This window comes from Chanodichthys erythropterus, chromosome 11 (genome assembly GCF_024489055.1).
Source record: "Chanodichthys erythropterus isolate Z2021 chromosome 11, ASM2448905v1, whole genome shotgun sequence".
Classification (NCBI taxonomy): domain Eukaryota; kingdom Metazoa; phylum Chordata; class Actinopteri; order Cypriniformes; family Xenocyprididae; genus Chanodichthys; species Chanodichthys erythropterus.
In genome coordinates this window covers 18,792,935-18,815,230 of record NC_090231.1, presented here as the reverse complement: position 1 = coordinate 18,815,230, position 22,296 = coordinate 18,792,935, and the positions used below count along the sequence as shown (strand labels likewise).

The 22,296-nt window shown below is 36.0% G+C and overlaps 1 protein-coding gene across 8 annotated transcripts in view; it reads left to right on the top strand.

Annotated features, from left to right (window-relative positions):
- Positions 1–892: 892 nt before the first annotated feature.
- The window catches only part of tcf12 (transcription factor 12), a 135,837-nt gene continuing 114,433 nt past the window's right edge, over positions 893–22,296 (top strand). For 2 of the 8 annotated variants that reach the window (XM_067401947.1, XM_067401949.1), the window contains exons 1-2: positions 2,108–2,169; positions 2,434–2,506. Coding sequence is in view for 4 of the 8 variants with exons in the window: in XM_067401943.1 (XP_067258044.1) it covers positions 2,098–2,169; positions 2,434–2,506 (145 nt within the window). In the remaining 4 variants the exon portion in view is untranslated. Of the gene's footprint in view, positions 1,180–2,076; positions 2,170–2,433; positions 2,507–8,231; positions 8,407–22,296 lie in introns of those variants that run through there. The other 6 variants (XM_067401948.1, XM_067401951.1, XM_067401943.1 and 3 more) reach the window with 5 other exon arrangements.

Below are 22,296 nucleotides of genomic sequence, written 5' to 3'. Positions count from 1 at the left end.
CTCTCTGTTCTTTATGAAGTATCCTAATTTATTATTTTACTTAATATCACTATTTTGGATATACTGGATATCATTATTTTGCACATTGTAATTGTATAATATTATTTTGTAATATTAAGCACATTGTAATTTACAGCATACAAACAGAACAGCTATCATAATTTATTGTAGTTCAAGTCAGGCACTGCAGGAATTGCCATTAAGATGCTGTTAATTTTACAGCACACTTTATTTTGTTTTTCTTTAAGTAGGCTATGCTTATATTGACAACACAGAAGACTGTTTTTTTCTGTTTTACATATTCACTCATATATTAGAATATTAGTTATTTAGAATCTATTTTTATAAAACACAAGTCCCAAAATGAATAACAACAATAACATTATTGCAAACAATCATATATTTTTTATTATATTTCATAACTTATCACATAACTTATCATAAATAAACCTATGCATATACTATATTTTGCACAATTGTTTATAATTTTTTCATGCTGTTGCTCTGTCTATTCTTGGGTTGAACTGTTGTGGCTGACTGTTTTATTCTTGTGCATGCAGTGGCACATAAGAGAATTCCAGTTCAGATGATGAAGAAAGAAAATCAAATGTGTGGTGATCAAAGTTAGGTCTCGTTATATAAGGTTTGAGCAATGCATAGTTTTGGAGGAGTGAGCAATAGTTCAAACGGTCTTCTCTGCATGTCTGCTTCTGCACTTGTTCCAGCAGAACACTTATTGCAGCTGAAATTATGTATCCCATGCTTCAAATAGGCTCAATTTCTCCCAATACTAATAAAACACATACCAAGCGAAGCCCACATTTATGTGAACGGAGTTGGGTGGTAAACCAAACTGATTTTAGGAGGTGCTCCAGTGGTCCTTTACTCCCCTAGCAAGGTTGTATGATTCGCCACACATGATATTCATCCGCACCGTTGAAGAACGCTCAAGTCTACGGCGCTGGCGGAAGGACACAATTTCTAATGTCATCGTTGTGCTTCGGTTATCGCCAAGCAAAAATGTCTGCCTAAGGGAAACTCGCAAGTTACATAGTGGATATTTGCAAAATTCAATCGCAAAAGATACCGATTTCATTATCTTTCCGACTCGAAACAAGGAAACCTACGCCGTCACCGGCACACCCGATCGCCCTAGTTGGATTTTTGACAGCAGAAAAGGTAAAATATTGCCCAGAGTTTCTGAGAGGTTTCGGACTGGGTGAAAGAAGTTGGGATAGAAGAAAAGACGGGAGCGAAAAGGGGTCGGCATTCGCTTAAACACTTCAGCTTGACACCGCACTGTTCATTGACCGTGTTAAAATGTGTGTTATGTCAGTGCTTATGGTCAGTTTTCGCTTAATCGTTTCGTGGTCGCACCATTATTATGAATAGGTAACTGCCAATTTCGAACAACAACAACAGCAGCAGCCGCAGCGTTGTTTGTAAAGTAACCGTTTTCCCGTAAAGCAACAACAACAAAAGTGTGTAGCTGCAGATGTTTTGACAGCGCGTGTGCGTTCATTGTGAGCTCGTGACTTTTGATACATTGAGGAATCAAACGCGTGCAGTTGAAAAATGATGCTGCGGGTCCATGTGTGTGACACCATCGAGCGAGCGCAGAGTCTTTCTCAACATGTCCACGTTTGGTCATCCCAAAAACCTTATTAGGCCTGCTCTCTTACATTAAAATAAAACCTCTTTCCATCGTGTCACCTCGTGTCATGCGATTGCTATTATTAACAGAAAGAAATTCCGTAACCTTATCTAAAGCTGTCAATAATACGAAGCTGGGGAAGGGAGGTCTTGCTTCTGTCTTTCAGGAGCTTTTAATAACTATTTAAAGGATAACACATAGGTTTTGATCAACGACAACCAGGTCCTTCGATTGCCCTGGTTTTGTTCAAAGGTATTGGAACAGCGCAAAGTTGTGCTAAAGACTGAAGATGGGGATGTTTAGCAAATCTGTCAAGCTGCGGATGTTCACCGATGTCATTTGCATAAGCTGTGCTGGCTAGCATGAAGCTTCAGTACACATCAGGCTCTCAGATTGAGGGGAATGATGTTTGTGTTTTGTAGATTTAGTAAAGGATCGTAAGGATGAACCCTCAGCAGCGGATTGCCGCTATCGGGACGGATAAGGAGCTGAGTGATCTGCTGGATTTTAGCGCGGTAAGACACATCAATTATTACTCTCTTCCAACTTTTCTCATTCGTTCAGTCAGTCACTTCTAAGATATGCATGATTAGATATCAAGTATTACTATATATATATATATATATATATATATATATATATATATATATATATATATATATATATAATATAGCTAATTTGGGATCAATAAAATATTCATATTTAATATTCAATATAATGTAAATGCTTTTAAAATACTTTTGTATTCATTAAACATGAAACATTGGGTCTTCCCATAGATGTTCTCTCCACCTGTAAACAGTGGGAAAACTAGGCCGACCACTCTTGGAAGCAGCCAGTTCAGCGCATCAGGTAGGACTTCCTGTGGAAATCCTTTAATGAAAGATTGTCTTCTTCTCACACTGTCCAGTCACCTCCTCTTGATTCTCAGTGAAGCCTGGTTGCAGTTGATTATAGTAATGAATTTCATCCCAAGATGTTTTTGATTCTGATTTGTCTTGATTAATAAGAAGCAGGCAGAGAAGGGTTCAGTAAATGCAAGTAATGGTCGTTGAAATCAGATACATCCACTGTTATAATTACACTGACGAAATGAAAGGCACCACTGTTGTTAACTTGTAATGGCTGGTAGTTAATTTTTTATTTTATTTTTTTTTAACATTGCATACATTTTTGTTTTTGATTCCTTGGACACTATATTACATTTAGACCATATTGTGAATGAAACGTGAAATGTATTTCTGTCTAAAATTGAAGCTGACCGAAATGTGATTTTGTTTATGATTTTTATCTAAAACATGCCCTCCCTAGCTGATTCATCATGCTTTTCCTGTGAGAGTGTGCTATCCTCTTCAGCCTCCTAAACACGTTATCTAAATGCTCAGTTGTTTAAAAGGGGTGGTTCACCCAAAAATGAAAATTCTGTCATTAATTACTTAACCTTGTGTCTTTACACATCTGTAAGACCTTCATTCATCTCCGGAACACAAATTAAGATATATTTAATGAAATCTGAGAGCATTCTGTCCCTCCATAGAGATCCAATGTAGCTACCAATTTCAAGGTCCAGAAAGGTAGGAAAGACATCATTAAAGTACTCCATGTGACTCCAGTGGTTTAACCTCAGTTTTATGAAGTGGCACAAGTGCTTTGTTTGTGCAAAACACCTAATTTACCACTTTATTTACAAAATATTATTATCCAAAGCGTGTTCACGCAATGTCAGCTCTCGCTTGAACACAAAACACATGCGTCGTGGTGCTCTCGTGAACACATGCATGTGCATTATGTTGACACACAAGTCTGAACACAACACGCATGCGTCATGATCTTGTGAACGCACATTGCAGATCAATATTTTTGTAAATAATTTATTTTTTTTTTTTTTTTTTTTTTTTTTTCGTCACTTCATAAAATTGTGGTTAAACCACTGGAGTCACATGGCTTACTTAATGTCTTTACTACATTTCTGGACCTTGAAAGCAGTAATTGCGTATTATACACTATGTCAATGGAGTTACACAAAGCTCTCAGATTTTATAAAAAATATCTTAATTTGTGTTCCGAAGATGAACAAAAGAAACATTTGTTTTGGACATTTTTGGGTGAACTAACCCTTTAAGCATTTATAGAGCAGCTAACTTTATATATATATATATATATATATATATATATATATATATATATATATATATATATATATATATATATATATATATATATACTTCCTTACTGCTATATATATATATATACTTCCTTACTGCTATATATATTAGGGCTGCACGATATATCGCATGAGATTGTCACGCGCATTTCGTTAGTAAAGCCGGTTCCCTGATTACTGCTAAATCGCCATCACCTGCTTTCAAATGGAGCGGCATTTAATAGACAGAGCCGTAGTTCACTGAAAAGCCACGCAATATCGCTTTCATTATCGAAGGCGATTCATCTGCGATATGAACGCGATATTGCGTGGCTTTTCAGTGATCTACGGCTATGTCTATTAAATGCCGCTGCATTTGAAAGCAGGTGATGGCGATTTAGCGGTAATCAGGGAACCGGCTTTATTGATGAAATGCGCGTGACAATCCCATGCAATATATCGTGCAGCCCTAATATATATTTATTTATATTAGCAGACAGTTCACTAACTTTTCATTCTATAGGTTGAGATGCATGTATGCGATAGTCTCTTTATCTAAGAATCCTACACGTTGCTGTAAAGTAGGGGTTGCACGACTTCTAATTTCTGCTAGTTGATTTCTTATCAAAACAATACTCGAGTTACTCGACTACTGTAAATGAAAAGACATGAAATAGCTCTTATCAATAAATGTTTATTAATAACCTAATGCAACAATTATAAGTAAACTCTCAAAACATTTTAATTAAGATATTACATATTTTCATTTTCATGTAACAGAGTAAAGCCAAATAAACCCGCGATAACCCGGGTTGCATAAACAGACGATGATCATGTATCGACGATAGCCAGAGATATTGTCAAAAGCATCAAATCTCGGCACTATTAAGAGGATTTGGCATTTCCAATTAATGTAGGCCTGTTACATTCTTTTAGTCTATTATTATTACTATTAGATTAGGCTACTTTTATTATTAAATTAATATTAATAAATTTGCCCCACAATAATTTCATAGTGCATCACCACATAACTGACGTGCTCTGAGGATAGTAAAAGATGAGGCTATTACCTCATCTTTGAAATTGTTTTAAAAAACTTTTTTTTAGGTCTATTACACAATGAATTATAGGCCTATAATTAAAATTATTAATAGTCTATAATATTTCCTAACACTGACTGCAGTCATCAATGAAAATTTAAGAGCTACTTCAAGCACCGACTTAAAAAATACAACCTGTTTAACACGAAATACTATTATTATCATTTGTTTCACTATATGTACAGCCACAAGAAAAATAATGGAATAAATTAAGACTGTTCTATACCGTTATCAGCATATTATGTTGAAATTTGTCTCTGAGAGAATGGTCCGTTAATGCAGCGTCAGACAGCTTTTTACTTTGACTTTGAATAGCCTACTGACCAAGCTTTTACCAGCATAACTCATGCACAAAGTTTGCACGTTGCTTCTTGTGTGATATCCATTGGCTCCCCTTTTTGGTTTAAAATGGAAAGATTATTAAGAACAATTGTGACGTATCTCTCTTTTAAAAAAAAAAAAATGTATAGTTAATGCACGCTTGAGTAGTCGATTGTTTCCGACAGCGCCAACTAGTGGTTGTAGTAGTCGATCTCTCGACTACTCGACTAGTCTATGCAAGCCCTACTGTAAAGATCATCTATTGTCTAATGTGCCGTAGAAGGAGGAAACAATCAAGCATTATTCCATCTCAATGCTTGTTTTATGTAAAGCAACAAAGCAGAGCCCTTGTTACACTCATCTGCTATCTAGAGGACACACTTTTAGTGGATTACTGAATAGCAGCACAGCTGAGACTGCAAGACGTTTTTGTAAACCTTTTCAGAATGTTTTGTAAAATAACCTGATCTTGTTGGCTCACATCAGCCAAAATCAAACAATAATAAATGAAACGTTTACACACATGTGATCTTGTAATCAGTCTTTGGCTTTGATGTGCTGTGATGTATTTAAGTGATAAAAACATCTCTTGTTTATTTCTTGTTCCTGACACAACTCAAAACAGCAGTGTTTCAGAAACATTTTGGAAACGCTGTGGGGCGTTATTTCCAGCACTTTTGAGATTTTTGTGTGCGGAGCATCAAGATAGTAGAAAGAAGCCATTTTGCTGTATCCATCTATGGTAGATAATTCAATATAGACATTCTGATTATTAGGTGAACTATATCAGGGGAAGAAATATCCACCTAATTTTTTTGGTAAGAGTGGGCGCGGCCATTCGTAAATTGAATGTGTCTGGCTTCCGGTGTCATTTGCTTCCAGATATTTTTAGCTGTACGAAACAGCTTCTAATGCTGCATGATATTGCAAACTGGTATTTCTTAATGTATTATTTTTATGCATTGTCTTAATTATAAACACACTGGTTTGTAGCTCAAACAGTTGTGCCATTTGTTACTTTTCTTAATATTTCCCTATAGCAGCTAATGAATCAGAAGTCGCACACATTCACAGAAAACAGCTTACTTCCACGTTGAAAAATAAAGTGGATAAGCAGGCCAGTAAGAGTGGAGTCCTTAGAATAAAGCATTTAAAGGAATATTCCCTGTTCAGAACAGCATTTGTACACTGGGAGAAACTTTTTTACTTCATTAACATGCTTGAAGAATTTAACAAAGTTAAACCAAATATAGTTTTAGAGTTTTTAGCAAAAATAGATTGTAAAAAAATCAGATATAGTTTGACCATACATTTTTTTGCCATGCTGGCATAGCATTAAAAAACAAACAAACAAACAAAAAAACAGACAAACAAACAGAACAGCATTTGTGGCATAATGTGGAATTTTAATTTTTTATTTTTGAAGGCTTGGTTACAGTAAGGTGCTTACAGTGGAAGTGAATTGGGCCAATTTGTAAGCGTAAAAATACCCACTGCTTCAATAGTATAGCAATAAAATGTGAACACTATAACATGATTATAGCGTGAAAATCACTTACTAGGTGCGTCCCAATTCGCATACTTATGCACTATTCTAAGACGTTTTTAAGTATAAATAGTGCCAGTAGTGTGTTCACACAGAAAATTCCAAAAAGAAAAAGTACACTTTAAATACCCGGATGATGCATTAAATTAACGGAATAAATGAAGTGTGGAATGCTGGACACTTCATGCACTCAACTGTTGCAGCTTTAATTACGTTGCGGAGGGGGGAGGGGGGGATCAGACTCAGATGTTGAATGACAAAAAAAATGGATGAGTGCATAGTGCATAAGTACATAGTGTATAAGTGCATAGTATATAGTGCGTCATTTGGGACGCAAAGACTAACGCTGCGTTCGAAATCGAATACATCTCTACCATATAGTATGCAAAAAACAATATGGGAATAGAGTAGTATGTCCGAATTCATAGTATTCAAAAACAGTAGTCGAAAAGTACCTGGATGCTTCTGGCGAGATTCTGAAATGCGCATACGATGGACACTTTACTGTCCCATGAGGCCATGGGAGAGGATTTGTGAATTGAGTTGAAGGGACATAATTGATGCTGGTAGGTCATGTGACAGTAACAAGCTGGCGGATGTAGTACATCCGAATTTCATTCATACTACACGCATTCGTACTATATAGAATGTAAAGTTATATCCTGTTTGCAACTTTGTGTCCATGACAACGGAACTAAAACCTTAAAGCCGCGCACACACTTAACGATTGTAAGGCCAATTATGAATGAAAATTGATACTTATGACTGATTGCGCTCAAACACGTCCAGTCAGAGCCAGTTGCGTTCATCTGCGATTACAGTCGGTGTTCAAATTCCATGTGTAAATATTTTTTATCTGCTTCAGTCGCAGGAAACAATCGCTTGTATGTTGAGCACAAGTCTTAGAATGTTTTAGCTAGTCGTTAAATGCGTGCCCGGCTTAAAACGAATGTATGATGAAAGCAACTTTACAGCTCAAATACTAGTTTTAACAGAAGAATAAACTTAAGAATTCCTCAAAAAAAAAAAAAAAAAAAAAACTTTTCATTGGAACTGCCTCATTGTAACCTTGATTTTTGGTCCTTCCAAAAAAAAAAAAAAAACTTGAAATAATTTATGGAAATCAGCATTACACGGCAAGTGATATCATGTAACCTCAAATTGCATTGAACCCGTATTATTGACTACTCCTTTAAAATGTCCATATTAGTAATTGACATGTGTAGTAAGAGGATTTGATAGTGGAAATGTGCAGTAAGGGTTTGGTCATGTTTCTCGCTAATCTGTCAGACCTTTGTAAAGAGCAGCCCTTGTGTGGGAATGCTGTGATATGCCCTCTGTTTCATCCACAGCTCTGCGAGGCATGTATCACCTGTCTGATAACAAAATTCTCTTTTGTTGTTTCCAACACTGTTATTTCTCATGTCGTAGTCACTGTGTTATGCAGGCATGCTGTATTGTGCAAAGATAAATGTCCTTTGCTTTTTCCAGAAAAAAGCTGTTGAAACGGACCCACCAAGAAGCATTTAAAACAATAGTGGAATAGTGCCATCAGAGGATATTTCTGCAAACACAACTCTTCCTCTGTTAGATCCCACCCAGCGCCTCTTCATGTGTGAGGCAACAGTTCAACTAATTGCAGGTCAAATCAGTTCATAAATTGTATTAAATGGTTGCAAATGTACAATATACACTTTTTAAAGAAATGAATACTTGTTTTCAGTGAGGACACATTTAAATTAATTTAAAGTGCCAGTAAAGACATTACAAAAGATTTTTCTTCAAGTAAATGTTTTTGAACTTTTTGAAGAATCAAAACAATGATAAACAACAGCACATTTGTTTTCAGCATTGATGATAATAAGAAATGTGTCTTAAGCAGCAAATCAGCATATTAGAATAGATTCATAAGGATCATGTGACACTGAAGACTGGAGTAATGATGCTGAAAATTCAGCCTTGCCAGCAATAAATTTAAAAAGGATTAAAACAGAAAAAAGTTATTTTAAATTGTAATAATATTTCACATTATTGCTCTTTTTATTGTATTTTAGAACAAACAAATGCAGCCATGGTTTTTTTCAAAAACATTGAAAAGTTTTTACCAACCAGACATTTGTATGCAGTGCATGTATTATCCGTCAAAAATTTAAAATGTATTTCCTTTGTATAATCTGAATTCACTACTTAAGTTGTTGATTAAACATGAGAAAAATTCTGGATGCATTTATTTATTATTTTATTTATTTATATTTTAGATTTCCAGATTTGTTTTTTCCCTCTACAGTCTGGAGTTTGGCTTCGCTTTGAGCTTTTGAACTTGTACCTGAAGTCATCCTCTGAGAATGAGCTGAGAGTAGACCTCAGACATCACTCTCCTTATTGTCTGTGGATTAGTAAAAGGCTTTATCTGCTGATTAATAATTAATGAGTGGGGAAGAATCTGTATGATTAGTATTCACAGTTTTATATCCTCTCTGTAAAAAGTCTCTGAACTCCAAAAGAGCCTCAAATATTAAGATAATTTCAGGCAAGAAAAATAAAACTGCCCTGCTGTATAATGAAGATATTAAAGGTGACAAAACCTCACTTGAGCACAGCTTATCATCAAAGGCTTCTCAGCGGATTTGTGAGTTTTGTTTAAAACAATGACGGGAGTCTCTTCCATTTAAGCATGCGTTTGTTTCAGAATGGATTATTATTACAAATACTCTTCACATCTATAACCACCAAACTGGCTTTCAGTAGTTTCTGGTAAAGAAACAAACCTGTTATGTTTCTGAACTCCGGAAGGCATTGTCTCCTGAGACTCCCTCAGCCAGCTTCTGTTTCTGATGTTTCTACATTCATATCTCTTTTTTTGTTATTCATTTTAATCCACCCTTGCACTTTCAGAAATTTTTAGTCTTAACACCAAGCTCGCTGGATTTAACTGAAACTGTTTTGGCACAATTATATCAACTGTAGGAAAATATATTATTATTATTATTATTATTATTATGCAAAAATACCTTATTTTTGTGGTTGTCAAAAGTCTTTTAAAAACCTTTTAGTGTGTTTTAGTGAAGGACCCCTTCTCTCTGACAGGAGGCTGTTTATTTTTAGCTAACCTGCTGCTTGCTCTGTGAACCATTGGGCCACGTTGCGCATGTGATGCCGTCAGAGCAGCAGCTTCCTCTGGCATGCTGGTGCTGCCACGGCAGGGAGAATTCTGGGAGGGTTTTTGGACATCTCTTGTATGTACCTCAGGTCACCTCATGGCTTGGTTATGGAAGATCATACTGTTGCCATAGCGATCAAGGCCCTTTGAAAGCAGGTTACTTGGCATGGCATGTGAATCTTTTCCAGCGTTTTAGCAAATCTCCCCCCAACAGCGGATTTGTTGGCGTTTTTGGTGATTGATTTGGATTTTAGAATGGGGGAAAAAAACAACAACTTTGATGTGAGTTCAAAGAATGGAAATTAAACTAGGGCATATTTAGATTATGGTTATTCTTTCAATATATTTGAGAAAGCTGAGTTTATTCTGGCTGTGATGAATAAATAAGTGTCTTGTGGAGGACAGCTGTGTTTGAAACAAAGAAGAGATGTTGTAAACTTTCACATCTGTTCTGGAGCAGTTTGCTGAATGTCTCAGGTGTGTCATTGGAAGTTACAACAAAATAATGACAACTGGAAAACAATACACAGGATTTCTATAAATCAGTTTCTATTGTGCTTTGTGATGAGTAAAAAAAAAAAAAAATTAAATTAACATATGTAAGTGCCCACAAGCTTTATCCAGAAGCAATAGTAAGAAATAGTCAAAGATCCTCTGTGGTTTTCGACTAACCTTCATAGATGTCTGGAAAACCAACTCTAAGTCATTTAGGCCATTTGATTTGCCAAGACTATTTGCATATTTTTGCAGTTTTTCCTTTTATTTTTGATTGAAATCCTTTGTTGTGGGTGTAGTGGAAGCCAGCAGCCTACAATTTCTCTTTTAAAATTAGACCTCAAACTGATGCATTGGCAGAACATCATTTTGAATAACACTATACTTCACAGGTTTGTAGAGGTTCTCATATATCTTTCTAAAGGACACATCTTTAATCTGTCTTTTTCCCTTTCAATATCTGTAATGTAATTATTCTTTTGATATTTTCAATATATTAAGATTTATCTAATTATATGACAAGTCAAGTGGAAAGATGAGGGAATGGGGCCAGCTGCTCATATGTATCATTAGCCTATCCATTCAACCTATATTTGTTAAAAACATTATAGTGCAAAGTGTTTTCATGACACCAACAGTTCAGTAGTCAGTACCAATACCAGTAAAGTTTCAAGGTTCTATGTACCAATTTCGGTACCGTAGCAACTAACTATTTAACTATTTGAAAATTAAAAAATAAATCAAATTAATTTAATGATTAATTATTTTATTAATGATAATAGTAATTAATTAAAGTTGAGCATCAGACCAACTGCAACAGTGAGCAGTTAAAGACCTATTAAGTTCATTTTAGGCAACAGAGCTGAAAAATCACCAATACATTCAATAATAAAGATTTACTGGTTCATCACTTTTGACCAATAGATGGCGCTGTGACCAAATTAATGTGGTATGGTCAGAGCGAGGTGACAATGACAATCGCAAAGTTTGGTGTCAACATGTCAAAGCATTGCAGAGATACAAACTCAACAGTCATTTTGGCATCAAGCCTCAAATTCGTTGCTGTGGTAAATAAATACAGTTTCGTCTATCAACACGAAATCCAAAATGTTTTACCGACGTGGTCTTAAGATGATATGATTCGATTTTGGTGAAAATTGGACTAATGGTCTAGAAGTAGTTTGAAAAAGTATGTTTTTAAAGAAAATCAAACTGGCGGACAGGAAGTTTGTCCGACTGTGGCAAAATTGGCATCAATGTTCTCAGCATGACCCACGAAATCAATTAAGACCAGACTCATCACATTAGGCCACATTTATATAAAACTATTAAAGGAACACTCCACTTTTTTTGAAAATAGGCTCATTTTCCAACTCCCCTAGAGTTAAACAGTTGAGTTTTACCGTTTTTGAATCCATTCAGCCGATCTCCGGTTCTGGCGGTACCACTTTTAGCATAGCTTAGCATAGTTCATTGAATCTGATTAGACCGTTAGCATCGCACTTAAAAATGACCAAAGAGTTTTGATATTTTTCCTATTTAAAACTTGACTCTTCTGTAGTTAAATCGTGTACTAAGACCGGCGGAAAATAAAAAGTTGTGATTTTCTAGGCTGATATGGCTAGGAACTATACTCTCATTCAGGCGTAATAATCAAGGAACTTTGTTGCCGTACCATGGCTGCAGCAGTGCAATGATATTAGTATTGTAGTTAATGGCAATTTCATTTATAGCACCACCAAGAGGCACAATCCCACCACTTTTTTATGTGTCCTCACAGTGAGCCCATACATGTGTGTGTCAAATTTGGTGAAATTATCTCATTTCGTTTTGGAGTTTATGAGAACATTTATTTGTATGAGAACATAAAAAAATGACCCATGGACGACTTTGTTTAGATTTTTTTGCCACTTCCTATCAAAATTTTGGTCATTAGCGTTTAGTTAACCAGCTAAGGTTCCGTGTTTCCTATGGTGGTTTCGTCTCAATCGGAGTAACCATTTCGAAGATATTTGCAAAAAAAATTTAAGAGCTAGATCACAGCATTGCACAAACCATAGGTCAAAACCTAGCATGTTTGGTATCATTGCACTCGGCAAGGATTCAGGAGTCGAAGGAGATGACTCTCGTGAAAATAAGTCGACGATACCCAAAGTTATAAGCATTTGAATAATTGATTTTTTATATTATTTGACCACTAGGTGTTACTGGTCCAAAACTTCTCAGGCTCCTTCAGGGCATCATGCTTATGACCCAAACCGAGTTTTGTAATGATACGCTAATGTGTTCATAAAATACAGCATTTTCATACAAAATTCAAAATGGCTGATATGGGAAAATTGGATATCATTCGACTCGGCATGATGCAGAGATTATTATTTATGATTATTGGACAAAACTATCGGAAGTTATAAGCAAAAATAGCCATTTTTGGTATCTCCGGACCAGTAGGTGGTGTGGCACCGAAACCCAGCATGTAGTCTCTGGTCATGCTTAGGATGACATGTACCAAGTTTGGTCTGAATATGATAAAGCGTTAGGGAGATATAGCCTTGAGTCCAATTTGGGGTGCTCTGCATTCATTTTATTTGCATGTTATTCGATAATGGTTGATTTTATCAGAAAGTTTTAATACATTTTTGCCAGCATGGACTGAAGATGATCTGATTTGATTTTAATTAAAATCAAACACAGTGTCTAGGACAAGTTTGAAAAAGTAGGTTTTTAGCAAAATTCAACATTCAACAAATTGTCATGACGCAAAATGAAGTCATAGGCTGCAATCGAATCGGCATGAGCCAAGGAATCAGAGCCCTTATAGTTAAAAAGTTATTAGCATAAACATGAGTAAAACTTTGGACAGGTGGTGGCACTAGAGGGATTGCGTTAGAGACTCCAAATTTACTATGGACACAGTTGATACTGGCCTCTATCAGTGTGCCATATTTCCCATATTTGCCTATACGCACCTTCTGTGCTCGGTCCCTAATTACACGTAAAGTATACATTAAAAAAGCATGTAGCTTTTAAAACATAAATTTTACGAAATGTTTTAAGTAAATATTGCTTTAAAAAGGTCAAGTGAAAAGAACAAAGAACAAATTGCAGGTCTAATAGTCTGCATTTACACTCCAAGACATGCTCAGATCAATTTTGATATATCAGATTTTCTCCGTATGTTAACTATGTCAAATCATCACGATTTTGGGTTTAATCCTGCAGTTAAATACTGTTGTTACTCCCAAAACTTTGTAGTGTATACTAAGCAGCATGAAAAATAAAACTTTATTCAAATTATGAATAAGCTGTTTACTGAAAGCTAGTCAATGGTGCTTCCTTTATAATCACTGAAGCTGTAAATCAACTCAGTTCAGCTTGAGTTCAATAATTGAGTTGTGAAAACTCCTTTTAAAATCAATAAATCTTTCTACATTGCACATTCAATCTCTTATTTACACTGTGCTTATACTTTGTTGCTGGTTATAATGAAAAGATTCACAAGCATCCAGAACTCAGTCAATGCGCTCACGCTGGCAAAAACTCTGGCATTTTAAGTGGTATTGAGCAAGTTCTGAATAACTTCAACACTTCTGATTAGCCATTGCATTCATCTGCTCAACAAGTTGTGAATAAAAACCTGTTAATGCTTTTCACAGGGTATGCATGGGCGTGTTTTTTAGCAGCCATATGTCAGTGGGTAGGTTACTGGTACTGATAAATTGCTGGTATTGTTACATTTTTAAAATTTCAGTACCGACTTGAAGTACCAGTACTTTTGACAACATTAATAGTAAATGAAATACTTGAGCAAAGCTTGTTTTTGTAGCCTAAATTTTTTTGGGAATTATTCAGTCAATGTAATGGCTTATGAAAATGCTGCCTGTCTGATATTCCTCCTTCAAAGTGCGAAAATTTACTTTGCCAGCGGGGCCACATCAAGCTTGGTTTAAAGGGTGGGGAACAGGATTTTGGGAGAAAAACGCACCTCCTTGCCATCCATGTGTGTGCTATGTTTTGGTGGTCACAGCTAGCAGCAGACAGGTGTTTGGAGGGGAACGGTTGAAACACGTTTGGCTATTGTCCTCAAAGTGGAAAAGGAAAGTCATTTCAGAGGAAGAGCAAGTTATTGCAATTTTTAATCACGATTATGTAGACAAAAAATTTTTTATCATTATTGTGTTTTTCTTTTTTGTGTGTTAGTTGGTAAATGCATGTTGACAGTCGTGGCTGCATCCACCAGTAATTTAGCCTCAGGCCGAACCCGCGCTGATGTCAGTGTTCTAGCAGCGGTTGAGCTGATGGTGAGAGTCTCAGCAGAAGACATCTTTAACCGTACACTTCCCGTCTTCTTTCATCATCTTCAACAGATGCTGCGGACTCATAATAGCCTATTTATGGCAATAGCAAATTAAAAGGCTTGCATTTCAGCAACTGTTATAGTCAGCAAGAGGCTAGATTGTGAAATTCTGAACTGCTGTTTTATTTGGGCAGAGATGAGTAACTGTGAAAGGGGGTTTTGATATTGAGAGTTGGAGGGGGAAATCCCTGGAGTTATTAATCCCCGTCGGAGCTGAAGGGCTGTGGGCGGAGCCACATCATCCTTTCTTTATGAGAGATCAACTTTCCATCACATTCCAATTTCATTACATATCTGACCCAAGTCCTACTGTATGTGGAAACAAGATTAGGGTGCTGCGAGCTTAAACCGTACCTCAGAATTCAATTTTAAAGTATTCGCCCAGGACTCTCGTAGGCACCAGAAATATTTTGCAGGTGCATCCATAATGTCTCCCAACATGCCCATCAGTGTTAATCAAAACAGCAGTTGTTTCCGAATCATGATGCTTGTCCATGATATGAATTGTTGTTATGATCTCTTTTTTTCTTTTTGTTGTTTGTCACACTTTCAATTATATTCATCTAGTACACTCTAAGAACTTAAATTATGAACTCAATTTCTTTGCTGAACCATTTTTACACTTAAATAAAATTAAAAGCTGTGAAATCATTGAAATATACCTCATGAATTGAGTAAATGTAAATAAAAAAATTAACGTACATCTGAATAACTACATTTAGTACCATGACAAATCATGACTCAAATCATTTAAGAATTAAACGTAAAAAAAAATTGTAGATTCAAATTTTAAACTTAAGTTAACTTTTGGATTTTTTTTTGGCATTTATTTTGGTATGTCCAATTCAAGTCATATTCAGAGATTTTAATTTATTATTGTAGTATTTAAAAAGCCACTAAATTACTTTTTAGAGTAAAATTGCTCAGTTTTTGTTCTTTTAACCCCACAAACCTGTTCTGAGGGTCATCTTGCTCTGATGCCCCAACAGCCTGCAGCCGTTCACACTCCGCCTGGCCCGGTGTGCACCAGCAGGACTGTTTCTGAGTGTGAGCAGACTTCGACTGAGAATAAGAGAGCAGATATTTGGCATGAGTGGGTGCATAATGACCTTTTTGATCTCTCAGTGTCCCTGTGGTTTTCTGAGCTCTCTGAGGAGATGGCACAGCGCGGACTGTAAGAACTGGCCCATTTGGTCCACTCAGCGTGATCCACAGGGATTGAAGTTATGTGTCCTCTTTGAATATTTAAAAAAAAAAAAAAAACTTATTAAAAATGAGAGAGTATCAGATCTTTTTTGTCCATTTAATTTCAGACCAGTGGCACATCAGTTAGATGTTGAGCTGTGATGCTCATGCAGTTAATGCAAAATTACTTCCTGGCAAATTACTTTACATTCCTCTCCCTCCACAATAATTTCCTATCATGCTATCCTATTCTGTTACCATTATTATTATTAAAAATATTTTTTACATTTTATATTATTTTTATATTACATATTGTTATTTTTTATTTTATATATAAATAGTCCTTATAATAGAAATGTCCTTCCAAACCTGTATTTTATATATTTATATATATATATATATATATATATATATATATATATATATATATATATATATATATATATATATATATATATATATATATATATATATAATTTATTTATTATTTTTTTTTTTTTTTTTATAAATAACGTCAATGGTCACCTAAACTGTTTGGTCACCAACATTCTTCAAAGTATTTTTTCTGTTCTACAGAACAAAGACAGTCATACAGGTTTGGAATGGCATGATGGTGAGTAAATAATTTTTGTTTTTGTGTGAACTATCCCTTTAAAACATGCATCATTTCAGGTATTTTTGACTGTCTGAACCATTACTCGGAAACTTGTGTATAAATACATTTTATCGATCTCTCAAATATGTCAGAAATGCCTTCTGTATCCCTGTGAGTGCAAAAGGCTTCTGTTGTGTTCAAGGCTACTATCTATCTATCTTCTCTGTTCATTAAACATCACTTCTCCAGCCCTCGCATGTTCACTGAAAAACTTTCACCAATTTGAGCGATAAGAGCCAGGAGGTTTGAGTGGTTCGACCGGGTCCGGCCCTGCTGCGCAGGTGGTGAAGTGGGCCAAAATAAGATGCTCCTTCACACCGACTCGCACTCGGCCAATAAACAACTAGTTCGTCATGTAAAGAACATAGCGCTGTTGATGGGGTCACCAATATACACTCCAAACTCTCTGCGTGTGACGGGCAGAGTCAGCGAACAAGTACTGGGCTGTACGTGACCCGTGCCCTGATACTTCTATCAGGATTTCCATTTTAGATACACAAAACGCTGATGGCAAGAACATTGTAGTGTGGGTCCTAATCCTCTGTAGTAGCCAGCTCAGCCTCCCTCTATATATTTAGTCGCGAGCACATTTGCACTTAACGTGGCCTGGTATTTTTAGGACTGGAGTCTGAAATGTTTTTTTTTTCCCCTTCTCTATCCTACTGTGCAAAATACCAATCAAATTGAAGTTCAATCTCTTCTCTTGAAAAAGACTTGAGGATTAGTGTGTACCACTGATTTGTTCCTCGTTTTTAATTTGTCTTTTGAAGGATTTGGAGTAATAAATTAAAGATGATGTACTCCGGCTAAAGCTTTTGCAAAGCTCTCCGATTTGCATTGTGGAGCCTTCCGCTTGTTTGTTACCATGGTAATTACTGTGATGACATTGTTTTCCTTTAATGTATGAAAATTGTCACATTTACAAGTCCTAGTGTCAAATCGAATGAACTACAGTAATGTTATTCTGTTTGTGGATTTCTGCTTTAGCCTTATTTCATGCAGTACTTCGAAACTTGACATTAGATTTGGCTTTAAGAACCACGGCTTCCAGTCATAATGATGATAAATGCTCTGTGTGTTGATGGTTGTCGGGGAAAGATTGTGATAGTGGGCCGAAGCGCTCTTGGCAGTGTTGAGACACTTCTTTTTACCTTGCGATTAAGTGTCAGTGTGTTTTCCCCCGCTCAGGGCCAGAGAGAGTTAATCGATAGAAAGCAAGCATGTGTTATGTAGCCCGTGTCATTTTGGCTCGGTTCTCCCGGTGACAGATGGGATCTCTGAGGGCAGCGGTCATAAGCTCCTATTGGCTATCAATCAGTTTATTACATCATTAATATCGCGCTGTCGTTTCCTTTTATTCCTCTTCATGGAGGATAAGTGTTTTTCTTTTTGTCAGAGTACCCTTGACTCTGTCTTGACGTGAAGAAGAATGACCAGGAGTGGTGGTTTTCTTGTGGAAGACAGAAGAGGTATGAGGCCGTGGTTGTGTTTTGGCAGTGCTGTCGGTTAGGCTTGGCTGCCGTGAGCTCCCCTGCCCTGCCAGCCCTAGCAGAACCCTGTGCTCCTCCAGCGGACCCCAGGGGAGAATGACGTCTGAGTGCCCTTCTGTGATGGCTTATCCTGATCCATGGTGCGAGAATGAGGATTTTACTTATTCGCTTTAATTATTGCCATTAGGAAGCATATCCCCCAATTCCAAGATCAAAATCTTTGTAAAATATATTACGTTGCTTTTTATCAGATGAACGTGAATTTGTCAGTGTTTTATTGTGTTGGTTGTTGTATGTATAGCGGCACTTTGGAAATAAAGCATTTGAAAATAACGTATACCTACACTAAACCGTACCCTAAACCTAATAGATAGCGTTAAAACTTGACATAAACACATTTGCTGAAGCAACCGTATCATTTTAGTTTGCTTCTACAAGTCTGTGAGCTCTCTTATTGTGACTCATGTTTCACTGGATTAGTAACCGAGTGCTCTGTATTGCACTGCTGTACCAGGTGAGCTACTAAGCAAGTTTACTACATCTGAAAAGCCATACATTTGAAGCTGGAAGCATGTGATGCATTTATCAAAATGTATTACATACAAATCATGCACTATGGTAAAAGTCTTGTGATGGCATAACATAGTATTGAAAATCAGTCTTTATTAGTGCTATCAAAGTTAGCGTGTTAATGCATGCGATTAATTTTTTCAGTTTAATGTGTGCAGACGAATTTTTGTGACAATGGGCAGTGCAACCTAATAAACCAGTTGCTGTGATGTCTATCATTAACGGTAATCAAAGAACAAAGGTAACAGAGAAAATTGTAGCATTAATAAGGATTAATTTGTATTTAATTTATAATTTATGCAGTGAAAACTGTAAAGTGTTTGATAACTTTATTCAATTTCTGCATATTCTGTCTAACAGGTAGGAAGGCCACAGGGTAAATATGACATTTATTATAATCTGTTTATGTGAAGATCGTTTTAAGTTCACTTAAATTAAAATGAAAAATTAATTAAAATTATAATTTTTTTGAAGCCTAATGAATGTTGAAATCATCAGTACCTGTATTAGTATCAGTGATGCTGGCCTTCTTTCATAAAAAGATGCCATTAAACAAATATTTAACTGTCTTTAAGTGGTTTCTAAATAAATGTGGAGACTAAATGTGAAATTATTACAATATAAAAATATTAAAAAATTTATTCATGTGCGATTAATTAAATGTTTAATCGACAACACTAGTTTTAATTATGATAATCACCCCCTTTAATCATGATTTGTATGAAAAGGAATAAAAGATTTTGGCATTTTACTGCCACTAACAGTATTTTTAGCTGTAAATTGCAGTGAATTTCATGTATACGTTTTTTGAGTTTTGTAAAAATGTAGTTGAGGCATGTTTTTACAATTAGCTTCTGTTTATATTCCCTCAGTAATGGCCTTCTTTTGGTGTTGCATCGGAGCACGTGCCTGCATTTGTGAAATATATATTATATTATTCACATGCCGTTGCATATCTACGTGATTCATTCATATTCATGGTGTCATCCTTGTATGTCATGGAGAAGAGGCTGAAAGTTGCGGAGCAGGAAGGATTGAGTTTGTTTGCTTTTTCTCAAGCCCGGCTGATGAGCGATGCGATATCAGTGCTAGAACAGTCATAAGATAGGGCTCTGATTAAACCCTGCTAATGAGCAGCTCAATAAAAATAAATCTTCCTGATGCAATAAACACCGCCTTGATTGCAAGCACCCGGGGGTGTGACAGTGTAATCCTTTTGTGCACAGCGTGTTAGATGCATCCAGCGCATGCTTGAGAATCAGCAGTAATCATAGGCACTTTCCGTCTGATAAAATAGCACTTTACATACAGTCCTCTGTCTTTCTTGCTCTCTCATTCCCTTTTTTAGTGCCTGGGGTAGGTATATCATGGTATGAGTAATTTGTTATATATCATTGAAAAGTTTGAGATCAGTAAGATTGTTACAAAAATATCTCTATTTTAATTAAATACAGTTCTTTAAAACTTTTTATTCATCAAAGAATCCTGAAAAAAAAAAAAAAAAAGTGTCTTTTAGAAGAATATTAAGCAGCACAACTGCAACAATGATAATAGTATAATGTATATTTAGCAGCAAATCGGGATGTTCAAATAATTTCTGAAGGATCACATGACGGAGGACTGGAGTAATGATGCTGAAAATTCAGCTTTGCCATCACAGGAAGAAATTACATTTTAAAATATATTAAAATAGAAAATAGTTATTTTAAACAACACTACTGTTTATTTAGTTTATTATCAAATAAATACAGCCTTTGTAAACATAAAACACATATTTTGAAAATATTAATGTTGCCGACCCCCGTATTCTTAACGGTAGTGTAGATGTTTTGCTGGACTTGAAATGTAAAATGTTTTGTGTGTAACACAAACAGAATACTGTACAAATAACTTAAGAACATTTGAAAAAGAAAATAAAAACTTGTAAAATAGCTGATAGACATATATGTGACTGCATTATCAGTTCTTTTGGGGTTCATTTGGGGTTCTCTTGTAAAATATTTTAGTAGAATGTATAAATGTTGTGCAGAATCCAAGTTAACTTAATTTAAGCAATTATTTGCTACCATAAAATTTTATTATTATATGCATTGGGCACCAAGTTCTCTAGTTGTCGGTATCGCCATTTGCCATTAAAAAAAAACATATCAGTCGACCACAAATGCAAAAATCTCAACTGATCGTTAGATTTCTATAACGTCATAACGCACATCCCTGGGCTGAAGCATCATGGTTTTGATTTGTTATCAGGCTCCTTTGAGAAGACCGTTCAGTTCAGTTAATGCTGCACATTGTCCTATGAAACGCAAGGAGGGGGAAGAGGGAGAGATATGCTGTTTAATGTGTGCTCTAACACAACTCAATTTAATTATGTGTTAGAGGAAGGGAAATCTCTTGGATTTACTCCGCAAGCCCCACAGCAGTCTGGCCCTTTTTTATGAGGAAGATAAATTTCTCATCTATTTGGCTTGTGTGCCTTAGTTCCTCGGATGAGGCTCAAGGTTGGAGGAAGAAGCACCTTTCCTCCGTTTGCGATTGGGAACATATGGTGCGGGCCGCGGCACAGGAAGGAAGTGTGGAAATTGCAGAGAATGAGAGTTTAGATTAATGCATCTGAACTGGGCATGGCCAGACAAATCCAGCACAACCGTGCTGCCCGGACCCCTTAACGGCCCCTCTGCTGGATGGAACGGAGGGGGAAGGGAGAGATAGGTAAAAGAAACATTTAAACCCCTGCCTTTTTTCAAAGGCTCTGCATTATGAGCTGTAGCACTCTTTATTGATAGGAATTTGAGGGGTGGAGTGAAGCGCGCTCAGCGGGCATGCTGGGTAAATGAGGTAGCCAAGCAGCAACGGATAGAGTGGCTAACACACAACAGTAGGAGTGTATATATGCATCGTGCATTCTTGCTGGCATTGTTTTTTTTGTACTTTCCACAGTCTCTGTTGTTATTTACTTCTTAATAGTTTCTAGTTGTTCCCAAACACTTGTTTTTGATGAAACTTTTGTGCGATCTATCTTTGAATCCATTAAATCCCAACAGTAATTATATTTTAGCATTAGAAACACTACTGTGAGTAAAGAGCTTACACATACTGGTGTGGATTAACCATTACAGAAACATAAAAAATGATTTTGGTAATCACAAATAAATTTGTTACACACTAACATATATATTAATGCTGTCAATAGATAAAAAAATTAACTAATGGCATATTTTTTCTGTAATTAATGACAATTTTACTCTCCAAATTAACGTAGAAACAACTTAAAGTATATTTTAAATATTTGTTTGACAGTGTCACTGGTACTGATGTCTCTATGAAATAGATTTTTTAAACATTAATTATAACATTACAGTATAACTGAAAGCTATCAATTTGAACAACTTGAATAGTTTAAAGGCATTTGCGTGAATAAGAGTGTGATCATATAATGTAACGCTAGCCAAATTATGATGGAAGTTGCGTTAACTGACCCTTCGCAAAGACCCACCCAGTAAAAAATGCATCGCGGAGCGAAGAGGACACTGACAGCATGTCGACAGACATGACAGAGCAGGTTACTTATGATATTAAACAAAGTCCTAGCTTTCAAATGGTGTCATTTTTTTAAAGAA